The sequence below is a fragment of the Myotis nattereri genome, assembly GCF_964212035.1.
Source record: "Myotis nattereri genome assembly, chromosome: 5".
In the NCBI taxonomy this organism is placed as follows: Eukaryota; Metazoa; Chordata; class Mammalia; order Chiroptera; family Vespertilionidae; genus Myotis; species Myotis nattereri.
The window spans coordinates 18,571,325-18,595,446 of NC_138080.1; the positions used below are offsets into that span (position 1 = coordinate 18,571,325).

General features: G+C 51.9%; 1 protein-coding gene across 1 annotated transcript in view; it reads right to left on the reverse strand.

Annotated features, from left to right (window-relative positions):
- Positions 1-859: 859 nt before the first annotated feature.
- LOC308519002 (CREB-regulated transcription coactivator 1-like) overlaps positions 860-24,122 on the reverse strand; it is a 36,964-nt gene continuing 13,701 nt past the window's right edge. The window contains exons 2-4 of the mRNA XM_081090886.1: positions 4,898-5,014; positions 2,075-2,212; positions 860-1,158 (exon numbers count right to left, since the gene is read on the reverse strand). Coding sequence (XP_080947012.1) covers positions 994-1,158; positions 2,075-2,212; positions 4,898-5,014 — 420 coding nt within the window. The 3' untranslated portion in view covers positions 860-993. The remainder of the gene's footprint in view (positions 1,159-2,074; positions 2,213-4,897; positions 5,015-24,122) is intronic.

The window sequence follows — 24,122 nt, forward strand, 5'->3', positions numbered from 1 at the left end:
TATATATAGATATTTGTACTTATTATTTTAGACCTTTCTAGATAATGGTATTATGGGTGCTTTTTCCTCCTTTGGGTACATTTATTTATTTTCCTAGTCTTCTAGTAATAAATGTATAATACTCTTTATAATCATATTTTCATGACTGTTTAGCAATGTGGGAAACCACAACATTAAATGGGGGGGGGAAAGCAAGCTACAACACTGAATAACCTATCTAATAAAGATGGAATATGCTAACTGACCCTCACGCCATCGCGAAGATGGCAGCGCCCACAGCCAATAAGGAGGGAATATGCTAATTGACTATCCCACCCTCAAAGATGGCAGTGCCCACAGCCACAAGATGGCAGCGCCCAGTCCCCTCAGCCCCGCTGGGGCGGCAGGCGTGCTGCTTCACGTGCCTGCCTCCGGAGTCCCCCAGTCCCCTCAGCCCCGCAGCCGCTCAGGGTCGGCCCGAAGTGCAGGCAAGCCTCGGATGTCGGCTGCCCAGCCACCCAGGGCTGGCCCAAGGCGCAGGTAACCAGGGCCAGCTGAGGCTTGCGCTGCCAGCAGTAGCAGCAGCAGAGGTGTGATAGGGCGTCACCTGCACCTGAGGGCTCCTGTGAGAGGGGGCAGGCTGGGCTGAGGGACCCCCCTTCCTGTGCATAAATTTTCATGCACCAGGCCTCTAGTTCAATATAATTTCAGCTTTGCTTAAAAAAGAAAAAGAGCTGATTTCTAAAAACTCCTAGATGCTTTTTTATTTTTATTTTTTTAAATATATATTTTATTGATTTTTACAGAGAGGAAGGGAGAGAAATAGAGAGTTAGAAACATGGATAAGAGAGAAACATTGATCAGCTGCCTCCTGCACAACCCCTACTGGGGATGTGCCTGCAACCAAGGTACATGCCCTTGACCGGAATTAAACCTGGGACCCTTCAGTCCGCAGGCCGACGCTCTATCCACTGAGCCAAACCGGTTAGGGCTCCTAGATGCTTCTTAGTTTTGTCATTTTAAAGTGACTACATATTGATTTTCCAAGCACAACCAGGATGAAAGTTTTGGTTTTGTTTTCAACAAGAGGGCTAGGGGCTGGTTCTGGGTCACTGACCTTCTCCAGCTGGTGTCCGAGGGTGGTGAGAGGTACACAGTACCATAGGGGCAGCTGTCCACTTGAGTGTGAGTTAAGGGGTCAGTGCTGTTGACTCAAGCCCCACCTTAGCCCCAAAAACCTGGTGGCCAGGCTACTGGGAACCTACAAACAGCTGGGCCTGCAGGGCGGGAAGGGGGGGCCCTTTCCTTCCTGGCTGCGAGTGGCCCCCGGGGTGGCCCCATCCACCTAGCACTCAGCACTCACCCCCTGCGAGCACACGTGCGGGCTACACCCCTTCCAAGAGGGGCCCCAGCTGTGAAACTGGGGCTCATGGGGGCGGCAGGGAGTCTAGTTCAGATGACCCAGGTCATGACTCTTAATTCTGGGCTGATGGGCGGATCCTGGGGCCTGAGGGCTCTGTCTGGGGCCCAGCTGGTCAGGCTTCCCCTGCCGCGGAAATGAGAACCAGGAAAGAACAGGCTTCTCTGTTCTAGGAAGCAGAGGGTCCCAGAGCAGCACTCAGACTCGGGGGGTGGGGGACGGGGAGCTGGCTGGCTGGCTGAGCACCAAGGGGTGGCCAAGGTGGGGGGAACTCCTGACGCTCTCTCTGCTTAGCTAAGGTACAGACAGGAATTTTGTGTTTTGAGAGCGGTACACCAACATGGCCTTAATGTGTAGTCACTCTGCTCACAGCCTTCCTGGGCCCCACTGCCCAGCTGGGCATCCAAGTGCAATGTGATTCAACATCCCCTTCCCCAATTCTCACCTCAGGCTGCATGCTCCAGCGGCCACTTCTGCATCCTTGTTCCCTGTGTCCCTCAGTCCCCACCTAGCCAAAGGTTCTTCAGCTTGCCTCACTGCCTCCTCTGGGAAGTCCACTGGGGTGACCCCGATCCATTCCCAGAGCTGGTAGCTCCATTAGTTAGACAAACTCAGGCTCCTGCAGTCACCAACGGGGCCCTGCCCTCCTGCCCAAGTCCTCTGGGAAAAGGATATCTGCCGTCCATGTTTGTCCACTGACAGAGGCCGGCGGTGTGGGGAGCCGAGCCGGCCGCGCTCCCGGTATACTCTGTCCACCAGCCCATGGTGCCGGGTAGTCCGGCTGGTGTCCAGGCCTGAGGACTGGAAGGGTGTCTGGGGGAGGGGAGAGGGAGAGAAGGAGATGGGGGGAAAAATGAGAGAAACCCAAAATGGTTATCAGCTATAGCCTGTCCCCAGGATCTGACCTCATGGCCTCCCACTCAGGAGACAATCTTGGCCACCATGAGGCAACCCAGACCAATTTCCTCCTTTGACCAGCTCCCAGCCTCCTAGCACTATGGGTTGGGGGCAAGTTGAGGACCCTGGGCGTCGAGGTGGCAGGCGTGCAGTGCGCAGGCATGCACAGGCCAGGCAGAATGACACAAGCTCGGGGCCAGTGCTGGCCAGGGTGCCAGGGGTGCAGATGGCCTGAGCAGTCCCCAACCCCCAACCCCCACCCTCAGCCTCACCAGGTGCAGACAGGCCTCCGCCTTCTCTCTCGGGCCTGGCTGGCCTCCTTTTCCCACCTACGTCATCCCTGGAGAGGCTGCCAAGAGACAGCCCAAGGCTCTAGCCGAGGATGTTAAGGGCCACCTGGCCAAGTGCTGGCTCCCTGGAGGCTCCTTGTTGAGCCTGGGGTCAGCCTCAACTGAGACGCAGCCCCCAGCGCTCTCCACCACATCCTGGCAACACCATTAGCCAAGTGTAGGCACTTTTTGGAGCCCTAGCCCATGGCTTGGCAGGATAGGGCTTCTTCCAGCACCTGGGGCTGGCATGAGGACCCCGGCCAGGCCCTACTCCCTCCCCCAGCTCCATGCCCCTGGGGCCCCCAGGAGCCTGCTCTCAGCCATCCCTAGCACTGTGGGGCTTCTTGCCATCTGACTGTGGTAAGACTGGCAACTTTAGCCAGCTCTGGACACAGCCTGTCCCTCTCCCCGGCCATCTGGTCCTTGGGCCTTCCTCTCTTCTCTGGGAAATGGGGCAAAAAGTGGCTGAAATTCTGCTCTTCCCCATGTATCTACATACCTCACTTGGCATTCAGGGCTGACTGCTCTCCAGAGTCCAGGGCCCCTCTCTCTCTCTGACCCAGCACAGACCTGCCAGCTTGGGAGATAGCAGGTACCCACTGTACTGGGTACAGTACTGGCCACGACTTGGGCTCAGCTGCAGAGGGAGGGAGCCTCACCCTCCAGCAGGGACACCAGAGGGCAGAGGCCATTCATCTCCTCTCAGAGATGCCTGGGGAGCAGAGGGGAAACTGAGATGGCTGAAGCATAGCCAGAGGCAGAGAGAAGCTCGGCCTGGCCGCAGCCCAGCTCACCAGGCCGAGTCTAGAATCTGTGCACACCTGTGTGCATGTGTCATGGGAACAAACATGCAGCGTTGGTGCACATGCTTGAATTCTTGGGTGGGATCTCTCCATGTGACCACACGAATTTCCCCAGACACGGGGGTGGGGGGTGGGGGGCGGTGCAGAGCAAATCAGTTTCCATTTGTCAGACAGGATACCTCCCACCAGGCCAGGAGGGCAGCCACACTGGGGACACCAATAGCCTCAGCCCAGGGGCTCATTTACCAGAAAGACAGGAGCCGCTGCCAGGGCATCCCCCAGAAATCCGCTGGGCTAGAATGCAAAGAACCAGATTCTGAGATGCTCCAGCCTCACCCTCAGCCCTAGGACCCAGCAGACCCTGCACCCTTAGCCCTGCGGTCACAGTGATCAAGGCAGGGCCAGCTTGGGTGCCCAGAAGATGCTCCCCTCCAGGGAGGAGGGACAGGAAGACAGAGGAAGGGGGAGAGCCAGGGAGGAGGAAATACCCCGACAAAGAGGTCAGGTTTTGGTCAGCTAGACAGCCCTATGCATCTGTTCTCATGAGGCTGTTCAAGGAGGCCATACCCCAGGGGCCCAGAGGTGAGCAGGGCAGACCCAGAGTCAGTCTGGGGGACCCTGGCCAGTGGCCTACTGCATCCTGGCAGCATTATCATGGGAGGAGTAGGAGTTGGTGGATTACTCAGGTGGGAGCTGAGCTCCCTGAGGACCAGCTCAAGTTCCACCTGGCCTATCAGCATGTGGACAGATGTGATTGTTTCTGGGGCCCTGTCTCAGCAATGGGATGAAAGTGTGACAGTCCACGGACCTGTCCCTGCAGAGCAGACACCATGCTGGAGTGGCCTGGCTCTCAGCCCTGGCTCCCTGGCCCACCTTGCTTCCACTTCCACCTGTAGACTAGGGTCAGGCATGGCCCCAGGGAAGAGGCTGGCACTGCGCCCAGGTGGTGAGTTTTATCTCTCGCTATTTATGATAAGGATGTGCATGGCGGCCTTGTGGCCTGCGGGAGCCATGCTGTATAGGTCTCTGCCAAGAAACATTTGCAGACAAGTGGGGTCAGGTCTCAGGGCCTCCTTCTGAGAACCTCTGGGCTTGAGGATTAGTGAGGCTGATGGAGCCAAGCCCCAGAGGCCCTAAGCGGTTCCCGCTGCTGCACAGACGGCCAACAGGTGTAGTGGCTGCCGAAACGCTCGCAGCCAGACTGAGGCCTTGCTGCAGGGTCTGCTGATGCTGACAGGGGACTGGCCAGGGGGGGATCTGGGCAAGGTCTGGCCAGGCCATCCCCAGGGTCAGAAAAGGAGTAGGAGGGTGTGGGGTGGGAGGGGTGCAGCAATAGTTTGCTGACACTGGCTGTCCAAAGCAGCCATCACACATACAAATTTGCCCAGAGTGGATGTGCCCCAGGTGGGAGCCCAGGGCAAGCTCCCACAGGAAGGCAGTGTGGGAAGATCGTGTGGGGGACTGCTCACCTGGAACGGTAAATCCACAGTGCCGCTCCCAATCTGGTTCACATTGGGCAGGGACCCGCCATAGTACTGGCCACGGCTTGGGCCCAGCTGCAGGTACTGGGACTTTTGGAGCTGGAGCTGTAAGAGAAACCGGCAGCTGCAGCGAGGGCTGGCGGGGACATCCTCAGCACACCTTGCCTGGAAAGGACCCATGTGGTGGGGTCAGTAGCACCAATCACAGAGGGTGTAGGATCCATGACTCAGATTCTCAAAGAAGCCAGTGTCTCTCCACCCAAAAAGGCAGAATCAGAAACCCAAGGTGCCACAAGAGGTCCTCCCCAGGACTGTGTGAACCTCAAGGAGCTTTCTTTGCTGGCTGACGCGGCAGGTTTGTGAATGAGTAAGAGTATAGAGCAGGCCTGGAGCCTAGAGCCTGAAGAGGAGGCCTCTCACCCACCCGGGGGAGCCATTTCTCATCGTGGCCAAAGGCTTTGTTACTGGGCACAGGCCAGATGCTGCAAAATGATGCCTGGACAGACACAAGAGAAATCTTCTTTCCAATGGCCTGGATCAGAGGAGTCAGCTCAGAAGTGTAGCACTGACTTTCAAAGTGCAAGATGTGGCTCCTCCGGCAGCACACAAGACAAGCAGATCTGCCTGAGTTCAAGGGTCCTGCCCAAGGCCCCAGGCTCCTTCTGCCTGTCCGTCCCTCTGCCTCACCAGGACTGGGCCCAGTGGTTGGCTCTCATCTGGGCTGGCAGAATTCCTGCAGTCCTCTGCCCATCACTCAATTGGGGACTTTTCCCACTTCAGAACCAGGAGCCTGAGGTTCCCTGACCAGCAATGGCTGCCTCGGACCTGGACAGGCAATCGCTTCTTCTCTCTCAAGCAGCTGATTCCACTTTTTGGGAACAAGATCAGATGCCCTGGCCCAGGCAGCACCACCTATAGCCCATCACACTGCTGTGGGAGGCAGTTATCATGAACAAGGGGTGGTTGGCTGGGCATGCAGGAAGGGGTGGTGTTGCTCTCCCAGCTGGGGCGGTTGCTAGGGTCAACTCTGTGTACACAACAAGGCCACTTGTGGTCCCTCACAAATAGCTCCTAGTGGCCTCCACCAGCTGGCCGCCCACACCACCCGCTCCCCAACTAGTGCCCAGCTTCCTGGGGGGGGGGGGGGTTAGACACTGGAGGGAAAGTGAAGCCTGGAAACTGGCCACCCACTCAGCAGAGCACCTAACTCAGGTAAACAGCTGCTTGCTGCAGGCCGTGTGGAACTGGGAGAGAGGCTGACCTTGCTCTATTCCTGCCCAGGTGGTTTGCAAGTCTGTGGGCCCAGCCCAGGGTCTGTCTTTGACATGAATACCCCACTGTGTCCCTCCCCACGGTTATGAGAAACAACACAGGCTAGAGGCCCCACTCATGCCTTGGCACAGGTAACCTCAGACCCGAGACCCACTCCATTCCCTCCTTGTGTTTGAGCCCTGCTTCCACCTCTTAAGAACCACCTCTGGGGCCACAGCCCCCTTCTGGCCCTCATTTACCCCCACCAGTTTCCTCATCTCAGCCCTGGGCCTTTTTGTTCCCCTTACCCTCTCAGCACATGCAAAATGTCCTTCTCACCTGTCCCTGCCCAACACCCACTCCCCTGCAGAGAGCCCTGTGTAAATGGTGGCTTCTCCAGCCTCCCTCAGTCCCACCTTGCTGAGAGGACCCCTACAGGTCTGTCAGCTTCTGTCAGTGCCTACACCGTGCTGGTCACAACTCCCCCAGCTCAGGCAGCAGCATCCACTGGGCTGGGTAAAGTGGAGACCACAAGGGCATGGAGACCACAAGGCCAGTGGCTCTGGGAAGATGTGGTGTGATGGGTGCAGCCACTTCTTTAGGGCCCTCCCCAGGCCTCAGTACCCCCACCCCTGCACCAACAGGCTGCAGTGACACCCCCACCTGTCAGCCTCTCCCAGGCTTCACTCTCCAGACAAGCCAGCCTTGATCAGGTAAATGGTGGGCCTTCTAATGAGATCGAGGGGAGTCAGTGTCCTGCAAAGCCAGCGAGAAGTCGTGTGCTCTGGACAGGCCTGTTTGCCCCTCTCACCACAAAGGCTTCACAGGCTGGCCCTTTGCTTTCCCCGACCACCAGGCTCCACACCTGAGACGGCTGCTGCTGTGAGGCCTTTGCACTGGTGCTGCCTCCTCTATGAGGCTCTTCCCACTGGGCTAGCCCAACACTGAGCACCTCGCCCCCATAGGGCTACGTCCTCCACAAAACTACCTGACTGAGGTCTGTCTGATCCCATCAGGTTGTCGGCCCCATAAGGACTCTGGCACAATGGAAGAGTCCAGCACACATGGGGAACAAGTAAAAATAAGGTGACATATGAGGACAGGAACAAGAGCTGGATACACGCAGGATCCCAGGCAGGAACCACATTTCTCCTGTGCCCACATGGGACCCTTAGCCCCAACCTCCAGGAAACTGAGGCTCAAGAAAGAAGAGATGGCTGTTCGAGTGCAGAGGCAGCATGTGCCCCAGTCCGGGGCCCAATCTGGGAACCGCCCATGAGAGGGAAGCAAAGAGCACACTTTGTCCCCTTGCCAGCTCGGGCACATGATGCTTCTGGGACGGAGCACTGACTGGGACCCAGGGGGATTTGCACACCCTGGCTAAAGCCACCTTTGGGAGTGTCCCTGGGAGGGAAAGACCGGAGCTTCACCAGGTTCTCCAAGTGTTCCAGCAGCCATGGGGACACATGCAGAGAGCCCCCAAGAACTCCTAATAGGATCTAATTTTGATTCTTATGGAGCCACGTGAGTTTTCTGGGGCCACCATTCTCTGACAGGTGTATTCACCCAGTTTGTCTGGCTGCATTCCTCCAGGTTCCTTCCCAGGTTCAGCTTGGGCAGCAGGTAGTGAGTTCCAGATGGTAGACAGCCCCTCCTGGGCTCCATTCCCCACACTGGGCCCTCCGCCTATACTGCTCAGTTGAGGTGACATGTGCATGGCTGACTATCTCACTGAGGCCATGGAAGACAGCACCAAACACCCTGGGCCTAGTTATTCCAGGGAGAGGAGGATGAGGGTCACCAGCTCTGACTTGTGACTCCCCAGTCTCCATCCTGTGGCTGCAAGAGATTGCAGTGACCACTCATGCCACGTGTCCATGGGTCATGCTGTCTCTCCCCAGGTCTCCCCTTACCCACTGTGTAAAGGACTGGAAACCTGGGCTCTGAGGGAGATGGCTGTACTAGCAGGTGCCCCAAAAGGAAGGCCCAAAATAGCTTTTCTTTTTTCACTAATCCTCATCGGAGGATATGTTTCTATTGATTTTAGAGAAAGAGAGAAAGGGAGAGAGAGAGAGAAACATCAATGTCAAAGAGAAGCATCGATCAGCTGCTTCCCATATGTGCCCGACCAAGGATTGAACCTGAAACCTAGGTATGTGCCCTGACTGGGAATTGAACCCACAACCTTTTGGTGTAGGGCAGTGGTCGGCAAACTGCGGCTTGTGAGCCACATGTGGCTCTTTGGCCCCTTGAGCGTGGCTCTTCCACAAAATACCGACTTCTGCGCATGGGCCACGAACTTTCAATCGCACTGTACATGCGTGCCCGCACGTGGTATTTTGTGGAAGAGCCACACTCAAGGGGCCAAAGAGCCGCATGTGGTTCGCGAGCCGCAGTTTGCCGACCACTGGTGTAGGGGATGATGCTCCAACCAACGGAGCAACCTGGCCTGGGCTTTTCGCTCTTTTTTAAACTTTTTTTTTTTTTAATCAAAACAAAGTTCCCATAACATATAACAAACCATTTTAACATATACAATTAATGACATCTAGTACATTCACAATGTTATGCAACCATCATCTCTTTCTAGTTCCAGAACATTTCTGTCAACCCAAAGGGAAACTGCATCCCCATTAGCAGTCACCTCCCATCTTCCTCCCCCTCAACAACCACTAAGCCACTTTCTGTCTCTATGGGTTTTCCTGTTCTGCACCTTTCATACAGATGGAATCACACATTATGTGGCCTTTTGTGTCTGACTTCCTTCACTCAACACAGTATTTTCTAGGTTTATCTCCATGTTGTAGCATGTGTCAGTGCTTCACTCCTATTCATGGGTGAATAAAGTTCCACTGTGTGGATGAACCACATTGTGTTTATCCTACCTCTACTGAGGGACTCTTGAGCTGTTTCTACCTTTTGGCAACTGTGAATACGGTGCTCCTGTGGACAGAGGTAGACAGTTTGAGTCCCTGTTCAAATCTCTAGGTATATATCCCTAGGAGTGGAATGGCTAGGTCATATGGTAACTCTGTAATTTATTTTTTGAGGAATAGCCATTCTGTTTTCCATAGTGGCTGTACCACTTTACATTCCCACCAATACTACATAAGGGTTCCAATTTCTCCACACCCTTGTCTATGCTTGTCCGTTTCTGTTGTTTTAACAGTAGTCATCCTGATGGGTATGACATATCTCATTGTGGGTTTGGTTTGCATTTCCCTGGTGACTAGTAATGTTGAGCACCTTTTCATGGCTTGTTGGTCATTTGTCTAACATCTTTGGAGAAATGTCTGTCAAGTCCTTTGCCCATTTTAAAATTGGGTTTCTCTTTTTTCGTGTTGTCATAAGAGTTCTTTATATTTCTGAATATTAATCCCTTATCAGCTATATGGTTTGTAAATATTTCCTCCCATTCTGTGAGTTCTTTTTACTTTCTTAATAGTCTCTGGATGCACAAAAGTTTTAAATGTTGATAGCGTCCAATTAACCTATTTTTCTTTTGTCGCTTGTGCTTTAGTGTCATATCCAAAAAGCTATCGCCAAATCCAAGGCCAGGAAGTTACACCTATGCTTCCTTCTAGATTTAGCTCCTATATTTGCTCCACTTCGAGACTTTGAGTTAATTCTTATTAACGTTGTTGCTGCCCTGGTCCTACATCACAGCCTACCCTCATGCCAACCAAGGGCTCCATGGTGAGGAGCCCAGCCAACCCCCAGAAGCATGCCAGGGACACTGGAGTTTTGAATCACACATCTGCTTAGTGAGGGAGGGAATAATGAATGAATGAAAGCATCACAGGCTTGTGGCCCAGCAAGGATTCCAGGCTGAGTCACCGCCCCCCCTCCACCCCCCAAGCTGAGTGAGATACTCCCCAGCTGCCTCCTTATTCGTTCCCAAAGTGTAAATACAGAACCAGATACACAAACACCGAGTGAGTCTCGGAATGCCTTTAATCAGGCTCTGTGGTTGCTGCCAAGTTCCTGGCCCCGGCTGAATCAGGGGGTCCACTGGGAGCACGTTTGTTTCCCTGTTGGTGCAGTTGTTGAGCACAGACCTTCCGGCTGGGATGTGTGAAGGGTCCCTCGGGGTCTGAGCTCAGCACAGCTGGATCATGTGGGCCTCTCTCCCAGAGAATGAGACCCCAGACCTGCCAGCCAGCTGGGAGCCCACCCTGAATGAGGCCTTGCTGCAGCCCTCAGCAGGGGAGACAGGACTAACTTCCATTTTATAAGCAAGGAAACTGAGATACTGAGGGACAATAGGCCCTGAGGTTGCCCAGTGACAGGAGGGGCCTCAGTCACAATCCAGGCTCTTTTCCTAACAAACCCAACTTTCCGCAAGGCCCTTCCTTCTACCTCTAGGTCCTCGAACCCACTCCACTCTTTTCTAGAACTTTCCATGGAGCTCCTTCTCATCACCTGGATTTCAGCTCATACACCTCCTCAGGGAGTCTTCTCTGACCCCTACTTCCAAAACAACCCTCTATCTTAGTCCAGACTGCTATAATAAAGTACCACAGACTAGGCAGCATAAACAACAGAAACTTATTTTTCATGGTTCTAGAGGTTTGGGAGCCCAAGACCAATATGCCGGCAGAGTGGGCTTCTGGTGAGGGCCCTCTTACTGGGTTGCAGGTGGCCACCTTCTCACATGGTCTTTCCTTGGGTGTGTGTGAAAAAGACTCTCTCCTCTTCCTCTTCTCATTAGGGCACCAGTCATACCGGATCAGAACCCCACCCTTATGACCTCATTTCACCTTAATCACTTCCTCAAAGGCCCCATCTCTACATATACTCATACTGGGGATTAGGGCTTCCACATGTGAATTCAGTCCATGACACCTGCTCTGGGATATGTTGCCTGCCTGTGTCTGCCAGTGGGCCAGTGGGACCTGATGGCTGGAGTCCTGCTTGCCGGGCCTCCCTGGGTACCTTCTAGGTAGGACCAGTGCCCACCCCAGGAAGTGACTATCCACAGCTGAGAAGCTCAGTCACCCCACAGCCAGCCAGGACCAGGGACGCCTGGACTCTCCTAGCAGAAGCCTCTAGGCTGCAGAGTGGCCTGTGGGAAGGGGCCTTCTTGTGCCTGGCTCTAGATGCAAGAGTCAGTGAGGTAAGGGGGTGTGCTCCTCAGGTGCTGCTGAACAGCAGAGGGGAGCAAAATTTCCAGAATCAGTTCCCCAAACATAAAGTGACACACCTGCTCAATGGGGTCATGGGCTGGGAAATGGATGGGAGCACCTGGATGTGGCTGCAAGGCTGTGAGATGGACCTGGAACAGAGGGTGAATCAGCTCAGCCCCTGTGCTGGGCTGACTTGGAATCTCAGAATGTGACCTTGTTTGAAAATGGAGTTTTTGCAGATGTAATTAGTTAAGACTCTTGAGACAAGATCATCTTGAATTTAGGGAAATCCCTAAATCCAACAATTAGTGTCCTTATAAGAAGAGAATAGAGACAGACAGGGATGGAAGCAGAAATCGAGGTGATATAACCACAAGCCAAGGAACCCCAAGGGTTCATGGCAGCCCGTAGAAACCAGGAGCAAGGCTTGGGACAGACTCTACTTCAGGGCCCCCAGAAGGATCCAACCCTGCCCATACCCTGATCTCAGACTTCTAGACTCTAGAACTATAAGGGAATAAATTTGTTATTTTAAGCCCCTGAAACTGGACAGTTGAGGAGAGCTGACAACAGGAACCTCAAGCTGACACTCCAGGATAAAGATTGAGCTAGCAAACCCTGGCTGGTGTGGCTCAGTTGGCTGGCGCATCATCCCGTACACCAAAAAGTGGCAGGTTCAATTTCCAGTCAGGGCACATACCCAGGTTGTGGGTTCGATCCCTGGTCAGGGTGTGTGCGGGATGCAACCAATCGATGTTTCTTACATCAATGTTTCTCTCTCTCCCCCTTCCTCTCTCTAAAAATCAGTAAAAAATATGCCCAACTGGTGTGGCTCAGTGGTGGAGCATCGACCCATGAACCAGGGGGTCATAGTTTGATTCTCAGTCAGGGCACATGCCCAGTTGTGGACTCAATCCCCTGTAAAGGGTGTGCAGGAGACAGCCAATGGATAATTCTCTCAGTCATTGATGTTTCTCTCCCTCTCTCCCTTCCTCTCTCTATCCTGGGAGCACTGGGCGGAGCAACAGAAATGTGGGGCCTTGCTGGGTACGTAGCTCAGCCTGGCTGCACACCTCCCTTTGGCTTGCATCTGGACACCATGCCACAGGGCTGGAGCATGATGCTGTGAGCAATGCAATTTGCCCCCACCTCCTCATTTCTGCCTTGTATAAGCCCTGGCTGATCTGGGACAGGTATGAGGGCCCTGAGTGAGAAGTGGGGGGCTGAGCTTTGCAGGGTCCACACACAGCTTGAAAGCAAAGCCCAGAGACACCAGCAGGGCCAACTGGAAGACCAAGCTACCTTCTGCCATCATCTGGTAGAAGCTGTGCTAGACAACTTTTTACATTTCAGCTATCTGCTACCCCTGGTTCCATGTCATCGTATCCTTAGGAGAGAAGGCTAACTGCCTGAATGGCACAAGATGACCAGCACGTGCGTGCCAACCGCACCCCATCTGTCTGAGCACCTGGTTCCCACAGCACGGTTGAGTATGCTCACTGCTGGCCAGTATCCCTGAAGCAGGTGGCCAACCCCAGCACACAGCGCAACCCCATCTAAATAGCCAAGGGCACCCTGTTTCCTTGTGATCTCCAGAAGCTCTCCAGGCCTCCTCAGGGGCTACTGGCCCTGCACAGCAGGAGGCTCTGGGGAATCCACATGGCTGGATGCTTTCAGCCAGAGGAGCTTCCAAGAATGAGGCAAACAGAATTGAGTTAACTTCTAAAGATGATCAGGCTTAAAAAGGGAACTTAGAGCTGCTCATTTACACTGTGACTGCATTATCATGTATGTTACTTGGCTTCTGGAGCTCATAAGATCAGATCTCTGATATATACATGTATAAATTTTTTAAATGCTTTTATTGATTTCAGAGAGAGGAAGGGAGGGAGAGGGAGAGAGAGAAACATCGAGCAGCTGCCTCCTGCACATCCCCTACTAGAGGCTGAGCCCACAACCCAGGCATGTGCCCTGACCAGGAATCCAACTGGTGACCTTCCAGTGCATGGGAAGACGATCAACCAACTGAGCCACACCAGCCGGGCAGGTCTCTGACATTTTGTTTGTGTGTTCTTTTAAATATGATTTTAATGATTTCAGAGAGGAAGGGAGAGATAGAAACATCAACAATGAGAGAGAATCACTGATCGGCTGCCTCCTACACACCCCCACTGGGGATCAAGCCCCCAACCTGGGCATGTGCCCACACCGGCAATCAAACCTTGACCTCCTGTTTCATAGGTCAACGCTCAACCACTGAGCCACGCCGGCCAGGCTGTGTATGGTTTTTTGTTGTTATTCCTCACCTGAGGATATTTTTTCTATTGATTTTTAGAGAGTGGAAGGGATGGGGAAAGAGGGAGAAAGAAACATCCATGTGAGAGAGACACATTTATTGGTTGCCTCCTGCACATGCCCCGACTGACCAAGGCCAGAGATCAAATCTGCAATCCAGGTACATGCCCTTGACCAGGAATCGAACCTGTGATCCTTCATTGAGAGGACTGACGCTCTAACCATTGACCAACACTGGCAAGGGAAGATCTCTGATATTTTTAAGACCAAATCCTTTGTATGCTGTAGCTCACAATTAATTCTTTGCAGCTAATTAAGCCAAGGAAGCCTGGGAATAGTTTGGAATAAGGTTAATAAAGTCCCTTGCCTAGCTTAAAAAAGAGAGAGAGAGACAGACAGACAGACAGACAGGGGTCAGGGCAGTGTACACTTCCAACCCCTGGGCAGCCTCTCAGGTGGCAGGGCACTGGTGAGAGACACTTCTCCAGGAGCTGGGAGGAACCTGACCCTGGAGCCCCTCTCTGTCCATCTGCCACTTTTTAGCACTCTGTGTCCTGGGACTGCCAGAACAAATGACCACAAACCAGGGGACTTAAAACAACAAAATTTATTCTGTCACAGATCTGGAGGGTGTGGACAGGGATGGCTCCTTTTGGGGGCTCTGACAGAGAGTCTGTTCCAGGCCTCTCTCCTGGCTTCTGGTAACTGCAGGCAGTCCATGGCATTCTTAGGCTTATAGTCACACTAGTGGCCCAGTGCATGAATTCGTGCACATTGAAAGAAAATTAATTAGAAGAAATATTTTAATATCACTATTCGCTCTTTCTCTATAATAGAATTGTCAACCAAATTCACAATCAATAATGACAGATGGAAACACACGCGTGCGACTGGTGCCAGCGAGAGCTTTATATGTATCACACATGCACGAGTCAACTTAGCCTTTTATATAGAAAGAATAAACTTGCTTAATTAGACCTGCTTTCTGATTTAGCTAAACTTTTTCCAGTCCAGTGAAGCACCCCAACTTCTCTTTCAGGTAATTGTCAGCAATACAGCAGTAAATATCAACACGAAGCAGATTATTGTAGGTCACGCAGAGAGAACAAAGGGTAAAATATTTAACTGCAGCAGTGTTTGACTATGTTCTGGACAGTTTGAAAACCTGAAGTTATTTTCAAGGTCCACCATTTCTTACTTCTTTTCAGTCAGGTCAAGTTTATAAGCTTTCTAAATCTCTGTTTTCCAGCTAATGAAAAGAAAATAGGATTCCACCAAGTCTCCTATCTACCTACTCCAGGACTTCTGTGAAGATCAAATGAGATGAGGCATGGGAAAATGCTTCACAGACATTTGGTTATAGTGTAAAATGTTTGCACCTGGCTATAAAGCAAGTCAGGTTTCTGGGCTGAAGAAACTTCAAGGACGCTAGTTGCTAGGGAGAGGAAGCCAGGTGTTGCTATGTGACATGACATCATTACCCGGCACCCACAGCGACATATCCAGGCTAGCCATGGGGTCTTGGCAGTGTTGGTTGCGATTTGGTGGGCTGTTGCTCCAGGGTGGTGGCAGGGCCTGTGTCCCACTTGGGGAAAGCCAAGTGTTGCTTTGTTGGCCAGGTCCATGCTGCTGTTTCTCTGTAAATGGCAAGCGTGTGTCACAGCAGCTCCTGCATTGAGCATCTGCCCCCTGGTGGTTAGTGCACGTCATAGAGACCAGCCAGACAGTAGGAAGGACACTTAGCATATTAGCCTTTTATATACATAGATTACTCTCATCTCCACCTGTCTTCACTTGGCCCTGTGTGTTTGTTTTGTCTTCTTATAAGGATATCTTCTTATAAGGATTTAGGACCCAACCTCCTGCAAGATGACCTCATGTTGACTTTATGACATAAATTTGGGGGAGGAGCACTCTTCAACCCATCACAGTCACCCAATCCTATGTCACCTCAAATCCCACACCAAGAACCATCATGGTGGCAACACCCCAGACTTCTCCGGCAGCCCTTAATGCTCCTAAGCCATGCTCTCCTCTCCCAAGCCTGTTTCCTCCACTGTCACTGGGGGCTGAGGGGTAAAGCCCAACTAGCACATGGACCTGCCTTGCACACGTCAACCTCACTAAAAATGACTAGCACCCTAAGAGGCAGGTGGCCTGAAGTGTCCTCAGAACCATTTGGTAGTGTTCATTGGGAACGGGAACGTGTTCCTGCCCTCTAGCCTGGTAATCCCATGTCTGGGAAGCTCTCCTGAGGGAAATGGCCAAAACGCAGATTTATGCGAAAAGATGTTCCTTTATCATGGTCAGTAGAACAAGAAGCTGGAACCGCTGCAGGGTCAGCCCAGGGCAGGGCCTCAATTCCAGTAAGAATGAGAACATTGCCCGAGGAGTGGGAGGTGGATGGAGGGAAGTCGTCCCTGCTGCATTTTCTGAACCATCTCTAAAAAAGGTGGGCCCAGGATAAGGCCAGCCTTCCCCCTTTCCAGGGATGTCCCCATGTTGGGGCTGGGCACTGGAATGTGCAGGGGACAGGGTGGCTAGCAGAAGAACTCTTTGGAACACAGAAAAGACCTTGGTGAACCACATTACTGGGGTGAGCAAGCCTCCTGAGATCAGGGCTGGGACCGGACACCCTGGTTTGTCCTCTCCCGAACAGAGACCGATATGAACCTCAAAATGGGCCAATAGGATGATCTGGACAGCAAGAGGTTCTATGAGGATGGTGATTTCCCTGGAGGCCATGAAGAGGGACCCCCAAGCTGGACAGAGCTGAGGAAGGAGAGGGAGGGCTTAAAGTGCATAGGCCCCACAGAGGTCAGAGGTCCAAGAGGAGGGGCCGGGGAGTGGAATCTCACATAGGGACAGTGGGTCACAGATATCTACCTAGCATGCTCAGGGGTGTGGAGGGGCACCCCCAGCTCTAGGTGGGCTCTGGGGAAAGGGAACAAGAGGGAAAGGACAGGTGTATCCATGTGTGTTGTGCATGGGGAGAGAAAACTCCAAAGCTTATCATTTCTCTGCCTTGACTGAACACACCCTTTCAGGTGTACACACAGCTTTAGGGGCATGCAAGCACACATCTCTACTTGTGTCCAAGGGAAAGGACCCTTGGCAGTTTAATTTTATAGCTCATCACAAATGGGCAAGAAACCACCAGCTAGGATACCATTCATGGGAAATAGAGAGACTGCCTCCAGCAAGGGGCCCCTCAGCCTACACAGGGAGCCATATGCAGAACGCTGCTGCAGTGATGTGTCCTGGCCTCCCTCAGCCTGGCACCTTGAAAATGGCAGGCCAAATTTCTGACCAGGGCCTGACCCACCTGGGGACATGGGGTCCAGATGTGGCAAGGAGGCTGACCTTTCTCATACCAGGGTGTCAGCATTCACCAGCCTCCGGAACCCTGGGCGCCACAAGGTAATCTGCCAGCAACTGCCTCAGGCCAATGCCAAACAAATGGCTTTGACCAGAACACCCACAAGCTGACACCAGGCTTTGCTCAGGTTCTGTGTTGAAGCCATCTCCCACCAGCAGCTCCTTTAATGCTGCCCCCACCCCAGAATGGCAGGGGCCTGGAAAGATAAGACAAAAGTGAGATGCCCTCATTACCATGGGCCCAAAATAGCTTTTATGCTCCATTTTTTAGACATAGTTATATAACCTTGAAAGCCATTTCATGGTTGAGGAAGCAGGTTCCTGGGCCTGCCTGGCCCACCCTATGACCCCCAGGGACCTGAGCCCCCGAGACCCCACTAGGGCCCTGGGTGGCACCTGCTACAGGCCTGGGGATGAGGAAGGTGGGCCCTCAGGCTGTCTCGCTGCCCTCAGACCATATTCTCAGCCCAGTGAGATGGGCCCCACATAAACTGTCTGTGGTCAGTGGACACTTCCCTGGACAGGCCTCGCTGTGGAGGAATTGTCCCAGCCTGGGGAAGAGAAAGCAAAAACAAGGGCCCAGAAGGTGAATAATACGGGCTTGGGGAGACAAGACCAATGATGGCATGGGTGGCTGGGCAGGTAGACAACGAGGAGAGAGAGACCACAAGGAGATCAGGGCAGAGAGCTGGCTGGGATGGGCTGGAGGAGGGCCTGAGTGCAGCATTGAAGAGCTGAAGGGCAGGCAGGGGAGCATCACAGACTCTCTGTGGGTCCCCCCCGCCCCTTTTCCTTCGATCCCTTGTCGCTTTCCTGAGCAAGTTTCAGCAGCTTGACCTCTAGGACACTGGTCCCACCCAGCCTGTGACCTCCTCTCCAACCTCCTCCCCAAACCCCTGCCAGAAGCCCTCTCTGCATGCTGCCAGAAGCTCCTTACTCTCCTTTTATTAAGTTCAACTAATGTCATGCTCCTGTTTCAAACACACCAGGAAGCTGGCAGTTCCTGAACAAGTTAAACGGAGTTACCACAGAATGCAGTAAGTCCACTCTTTAGTACAAACCCTATGAGTCGAAGACCTCAGTTTACACCAACACTTGCAAACCATGTTCACAGCAGCCAAAAAGGTGCAAATAATTCAAATGTCCATCGATGGATGAAGGATAAACAATGTGGTCCATCTACACAATGGAATATTACTCAGCCATGAAAAGGAACAAAGCTTTGACACACACTACAGGATGATACTCAAGAGCCAAAAACAAAAGCCCACATGTTGTATGATTTCACTGATATGAAATGCCCAGAATAGGCAAATCCACAGAGACAGGAAGCAAAATAATGGTTGCTAGGGGCTAAGGGAGGGAAGATAGGGAGTGATTGATCATGGTGACAGGGCCTCCTTTGGGATTGAAGGGAATGTTCTGGAACTAGACAGAGGTGATGGTTCACAGCATTGCCTATGTACAGAATGCCACTGAAAGGTGTACTTTAAAATTATAAATTTATGTTTTGTGAATTTCATTAAATGAAAAAATGAAAAGCATCCCCAGGTTGTGGCCAAGGGCCAAGTACACATCAGTGTGGAGGGAAGTGACAGTTGGGGCCCAGAGCACCCCTTCTCGAGTCTCCACCAGTGGAACAACAGTGTGGGTAAGGGACAGTCACCAAGGACAGTCCCTGTCCTCAGAGCAGTTTCCTCTAACCAGGAAGCCGCTGTGGCCCCACAGGTGTACGCAGAAGAACATGAACTGCTAATCAGAGACCCTCGGCCACATGGCTTCTTGGCCATCGCACATCCCTTCTACAGACAACCCGCGATGGACAGACATGCCCGGCACCCATTCCAGGAGTGGCACGGTCACTCATCTGCTGCAACCCAGAGGGCTTGAGGTCCATGGGCCCACGTCAGAGCCTGCAACCTGGCAGGTGGGAGCGTGGCAGTCACAGCTGTAGCCTTCCTGAGGCCTGAGAGCATGTCAAAAAATGCTAACTGTGGCCAACATAAAAAAATAAAATAAAACAAATTTTTTAGATTAACTTAAAAGTCAGAATTGCTGGATTCTCTTGTTACACTATAAGTGCCAAAAACTTGGGGCCTGAATTCCTGGCTGGTGATATTTTATCAGCCAGCGTAGGACCACGGCTCCCCTGCCTCCCAGGCATGGGCGTTGCATAAATCCCCTCACACCCCAAGCCTGAGCCCAGGCTCTGAGAGGGTCAGTACACCCTGAGGTCACCCAGCTGGCTGCAGACCTAGGGCCGCCAAGCCCAGCTTGTCCCTGCTGTTCTTTGCTCCAGCACGGCAGCTGCATGGCCTGACCCAAGGCCCAGAGGGAGGAAGCCCCAACCCCACCCCCAGAAGCAGACCAACTGGGATGGAAAGGTGCAGAGCTAGCAGGCTGCATGTGGGCCAAGAGAGGCCCAGAATGCAGGTCTCTCCCTGAGCCAAAACCCCGAAGAAATCCACTGCTGCCTGTCCAGTGTTTAACCATTAGAGGCCCCAGCTACAGTAGATGCCCCAATGCCAAGAGGCCTGTAAAGTCCTGGGGAGGGAACAGTGGCAAAATCAGAGGGGCCAGCGACCAGGCATGGAGAGCACAGGATTGCTCTAGAGCTGGAGGCTCCTGGGGAGCAGCCTACACTATACCCCCACCCAGTCTCTACAAGAGGGAACAGCTCAAAACAGCCCAGGAGCCCGGCCACTCACACTGGATCCTGTCTTTGCCCTTCAGTCCCAGAAAATCCTGTGTGTCTGGCCCAGCTGGCTGATCACATCCAGGGAGGGTCCACTGGGCACTGCCCAGGTCCAGCAGGACAGGAGGCCTGGGTAGGTACCTAGAGACACAGGGAGCTAGTTGACTGAGGGTGCTGGAAAGGAGGCAGCAGGGGAAGCCAGCAGGCCTGTGCTGGCTGGAACGAGCTCGGGCAGCTTATGTGGTCACCCACAGCATAAATAGGTCCTGGTTCTCCAGGCAGAGTCGGGCATCAAATGAAGAAAAAAGAGAGAGGATTCCTGAGTGAGAGGTCATGTAAAAAACAAGCAGGAAATGGGGGGCGGGGGAGGCCAGGCGGCCAAGGAGGTGACACTGAAGCTGGGAAAAGTACTCCAGGTGGGAGGCCCAGCAAGTGCAAAGGCCCTGGGGTCAGAGTGAGCATACTGGGGGAGGGCCAGCAAGGAGGGGGACAAGAAGGCCAGGCCAGGCTGCCTACCTATTAGTAAGTGATGGGGGAAGGGAAGGGCTCAGAGCCTCTTGGGACTTTATTCTGAATGTGATGAGAAGCCAACAGAAGAATTCAAGCCAGAGTGTCCTGAGCCATCTTCCCTTGCAGGGTCCCTGGTGCTGAGAGGAGCTGGACAGAAGGGCCAGGTGGGGGAAGCAAAGAGCCCATCCATGGCAGGTGGGCATAGGACTCCTGAACCCAGTGTATTCCAGGATGGGGCCCGATGTGACATGTGGAGAGCTGAGTTGTGGTACAGGCACAAGTACAACCACCCAGGGCAGATGTGACCTGGAGACTCTCCTGTTCCGGGAACTGTGTGCTCTCAGGTCACACACACCCATGGGTGCACTTACAGCTTCCCACTGAGTCCCAAGAGGGTATCAACAAGTTCACTAGCTCACCCCAATTCTCACCCACACCTACATGTGCACATAGCCCCTGGCCACATTCTGTCTGTCCCTTTCTCACCCCTATACAGGCATTTCCTCCCAGTTTCTTCATCCTCCCCATCCGGTCTCTTCCTAGATCAGCCGCGGGCAAACCACGGCTGGATCCGGCCTGTTTGAAATGAATAAAACTAAAAAAAAAAAAAGACCGTACCCTTTTATGTAATGATGTTTACTTTGAATTTATATTAGTTCACACAAACACTCCATCCATGCTTTTGTTCCAGCCCTCCGGTCCAGTTTAAGAACCCATTGTTGCCCTCCAGTCAAAAAGTTTGCCTACCCCTGTCCTAGATGATTATGAAAGGTGCAGCAGCTGTCCTAGGCTTCCTATCACCCACCTGTCCCTGCACCAGGGGTTGAGACCACCTACAAGCTTCCCACCACCACCTTCAGGAAGTCTAACATACCTGCAGGAACACAAGGCCAAGACAGAGCTTTCTAGGATCCTGTCCCCTTAGGCACCACCTTTTCATGTGTATAGCCCCCATGCCAAGCCTCTGCAACTGCTCTGTCCTCCACCAGGTGCATCTTTTCCTGTCCCCTGGGCAAACATCACTCAGGGCATCACTGGGCTCAATGTGGCCCCTCATCATGTCCCACCAACACCCACTGCTCCAGAAATAGCTGCAGCCCCTGCACTTCCAAGTGCCATGAGACTCAAAGCAGGCACTGGTGTGTCATTGGGGGCACCTCTCCAGCCTGGCACCCATGGCGGCCCTTCAGAGGGGCCCCCCTTCCTCCTCAGCCCCCCCCCCCCCCCCCCCGCCGCCGATTCCTCCCCTGGCCTTGGTCCTGGAGTTGAGCTTCCTCAATCACGGCTCTCGGTGCTTCTAGAGTCACTCCTCTAGGGAGGGCCGAAGTGCCAAGTTAACCTCAAAACTCTCTATGTGATATACTAGGACCATCCTCCATCCAGCAGCTCCCACCAGGCTCTCATTCTCTTAATCCTCCACCCCACAACCCTGCTCCTCTGGCCCTGGAGACAGTGCCATATCTTTCCTAAGTCACAGCCAGAAACCCAGGGGTAGTCCCATTCCTCCCTCGAGCATCCCCAGCATAGTTGGCCTCGTAGTCACCTGAGCCCCCCAGGTCCCAGGCCTCCTGCACCTGGTCTCCTCGTTCCCCTGACCAATCTTTTTTTTTTTTTTCTTTTCCCCCTGACCAATCTTTTATCAAGTTCTTCCTACACTCAAAGCCAATCTAGATCTCCCTTTCCCTTTCCTCCCAGCCAGCTTCAGGATCACATCTAAGCTATCCAGCTTGGCTCTTGGGGGCCCATAGCAATCTGGCTTCCATTCTCATTCTCTCCTTTCTAGCCACTTGTCCCCCACCCAGAGTCACCTTGCACCACATTCATGCCCCACCACAACCTCCCGCCAAGCTCTGTGTCTTTATACCCACGGTTCCTCTCCTCCCAAAGATCCTTTCCCCCACCCGCTTCCTGTCCCACCCACCACAGAGCTCTCCCTCAGGCAGCCCTCCCGTAGCCTCCTCTCTCCTCTAAGTCAGTAGCTCCTCAGGGTGATCAATCAGCAAACACAACTTCCTCTGCAGACCAACAATGTGCAGGTCCAGTCCTCACCCACTGACATAGTTAACCCCAGTTATGTGTTTGCTCAGGGTCACAACTGGGAGGAGAAGAGCAGGACTTCATTCTGTTAAGATGGCAACAAGACCCAAAGCTATCTACAGTCAAGGCAATCCCTATCAAAATCCTAAAAATGTTTTATGCAGAAATAGAAAAACCCACCATAAAATTTATATGGGATCTCAAGAGACCTTGAATAGCCAAGACAATCTTTAAAAAGAAGAACAAAGTTGGAGAACTCACGCTTCCTGATTTCTAAACTTACTATAAAACTACAGGAGTCAAGACAGTGGGGTACTGGCATAAAGAAAGACATGTATAGGCCAATGGAATAGAGAGCCCAGAAATAAACCTTTGTGTATATATGGTCAAATGATTTTTGACAAGGGTGCCAAGACTATTCAGTAGGGAAAGGAAGTATTTTCAACAAATGATGCTGGGAAAACTGGATAGCCACATGAAAAGACTAAAGCTGGGCCAATACTTTATACCATATATAAAAATTAACTCAACATGGATCAAAGACTAAAGCTAAAACTATAAAACTATAACTAAAACTGTAAAAGCTAAAACTGTAAAACTCAAAACAGAGGAAAAGCTTCATAATGTGAGATTTGGCAATGACTTCTTGGCTATGACACCAAAAGCAGTCAGCAAAAGAAAAAATATGTAAACTGGAGTTTGTCAAAATTAAAAACATTTGCGTGTCAAAGTACACAATCAACAGAGTGAAAAGGCCCCATTCCCATGGAACGTGAGAAAATATTTGCAAATCATATTATCTGATAAGGGGTTAATATACAGAATATATACAGAACTACTAAAACTCAACAATAAAAATAAATAACTGGATTGAAAAACGGGCAAAGGAGCCCTAGCCAGTGCTGCTCAGGGGGTAGGAGCATAGTACCAGACACAGATAGGTCTCGGGTTCAATTCCTGGTCAGGGCACATAACCTAGATTTTTAAAAAATATATATTGTATTGATTTCAGAGAGGAAGGGAGAAGAGAGAGAGAGAAAAACATCAATGAATAGAGAGAATCATTGATCGGCTGCCTCCTGAAATCCCCAGCGTGGGGATTGAGCCCGCAACCCAGGCATGTGCCCTCACCGGGAATCAAACAGTTCATAGGTCAATGCTCAACCAATAAGCCACGCTGGCGGGGCCACATACTTAGATTTCAGATTCAATCCCCAGCCCCAGTTGGGGCACGTGCAGGAGGCAACCGACCTATGTTTCTCTCTCACATCTCTCTCTCTTCCTGGCTCTCTAAAAATCAAAGAAAATGTTCTCAGGTAAGGATTTTAAAAAAAAGAAAATAGACAAAGGACTTCAAGGAATATTTCTCCAAACAAGATTTACAAACAGCCAATAAGCACATGAAAAGATGCTCAACATCACTCATCACCAGGTAAATGCAAATCAAAACCATTACCTACCACCTCTGGGCTGGCTAATTAAAAAAATAAAATAATAATTGTTAATGAGGCTGTGGAAAAATTGGAACCCTTGTGCACTACTAATGATAATGCAGCTCCTGTGAAAAACAGTATGGAGGTTCCTTGAAAAATTAAACATAGAATTATCATATAACCCAGCAATCCCAATCCTGGGTATTTACCAACAAAAAAATGGAAGCAGGGATTTGAAAAGATATTTGTACAGACGGTCCCCAACTTACAATTTTTCAACTTTATATAATGGTGTGGAAGCAATACAAATAATAAATTACATTAACTATTTAACACTTTATTATAAACTAGGCTTTGTGTTAGATGATTTTGCCCAACTGTAGGCTAATGTAAGTGTTCTGAGCACATTTTAGGCTATGTTAAGCTATATTTGGTAGGTTAGGTGTATTAAATGCATTTTGACTTACAATAGGTTTATCAGAACTTAA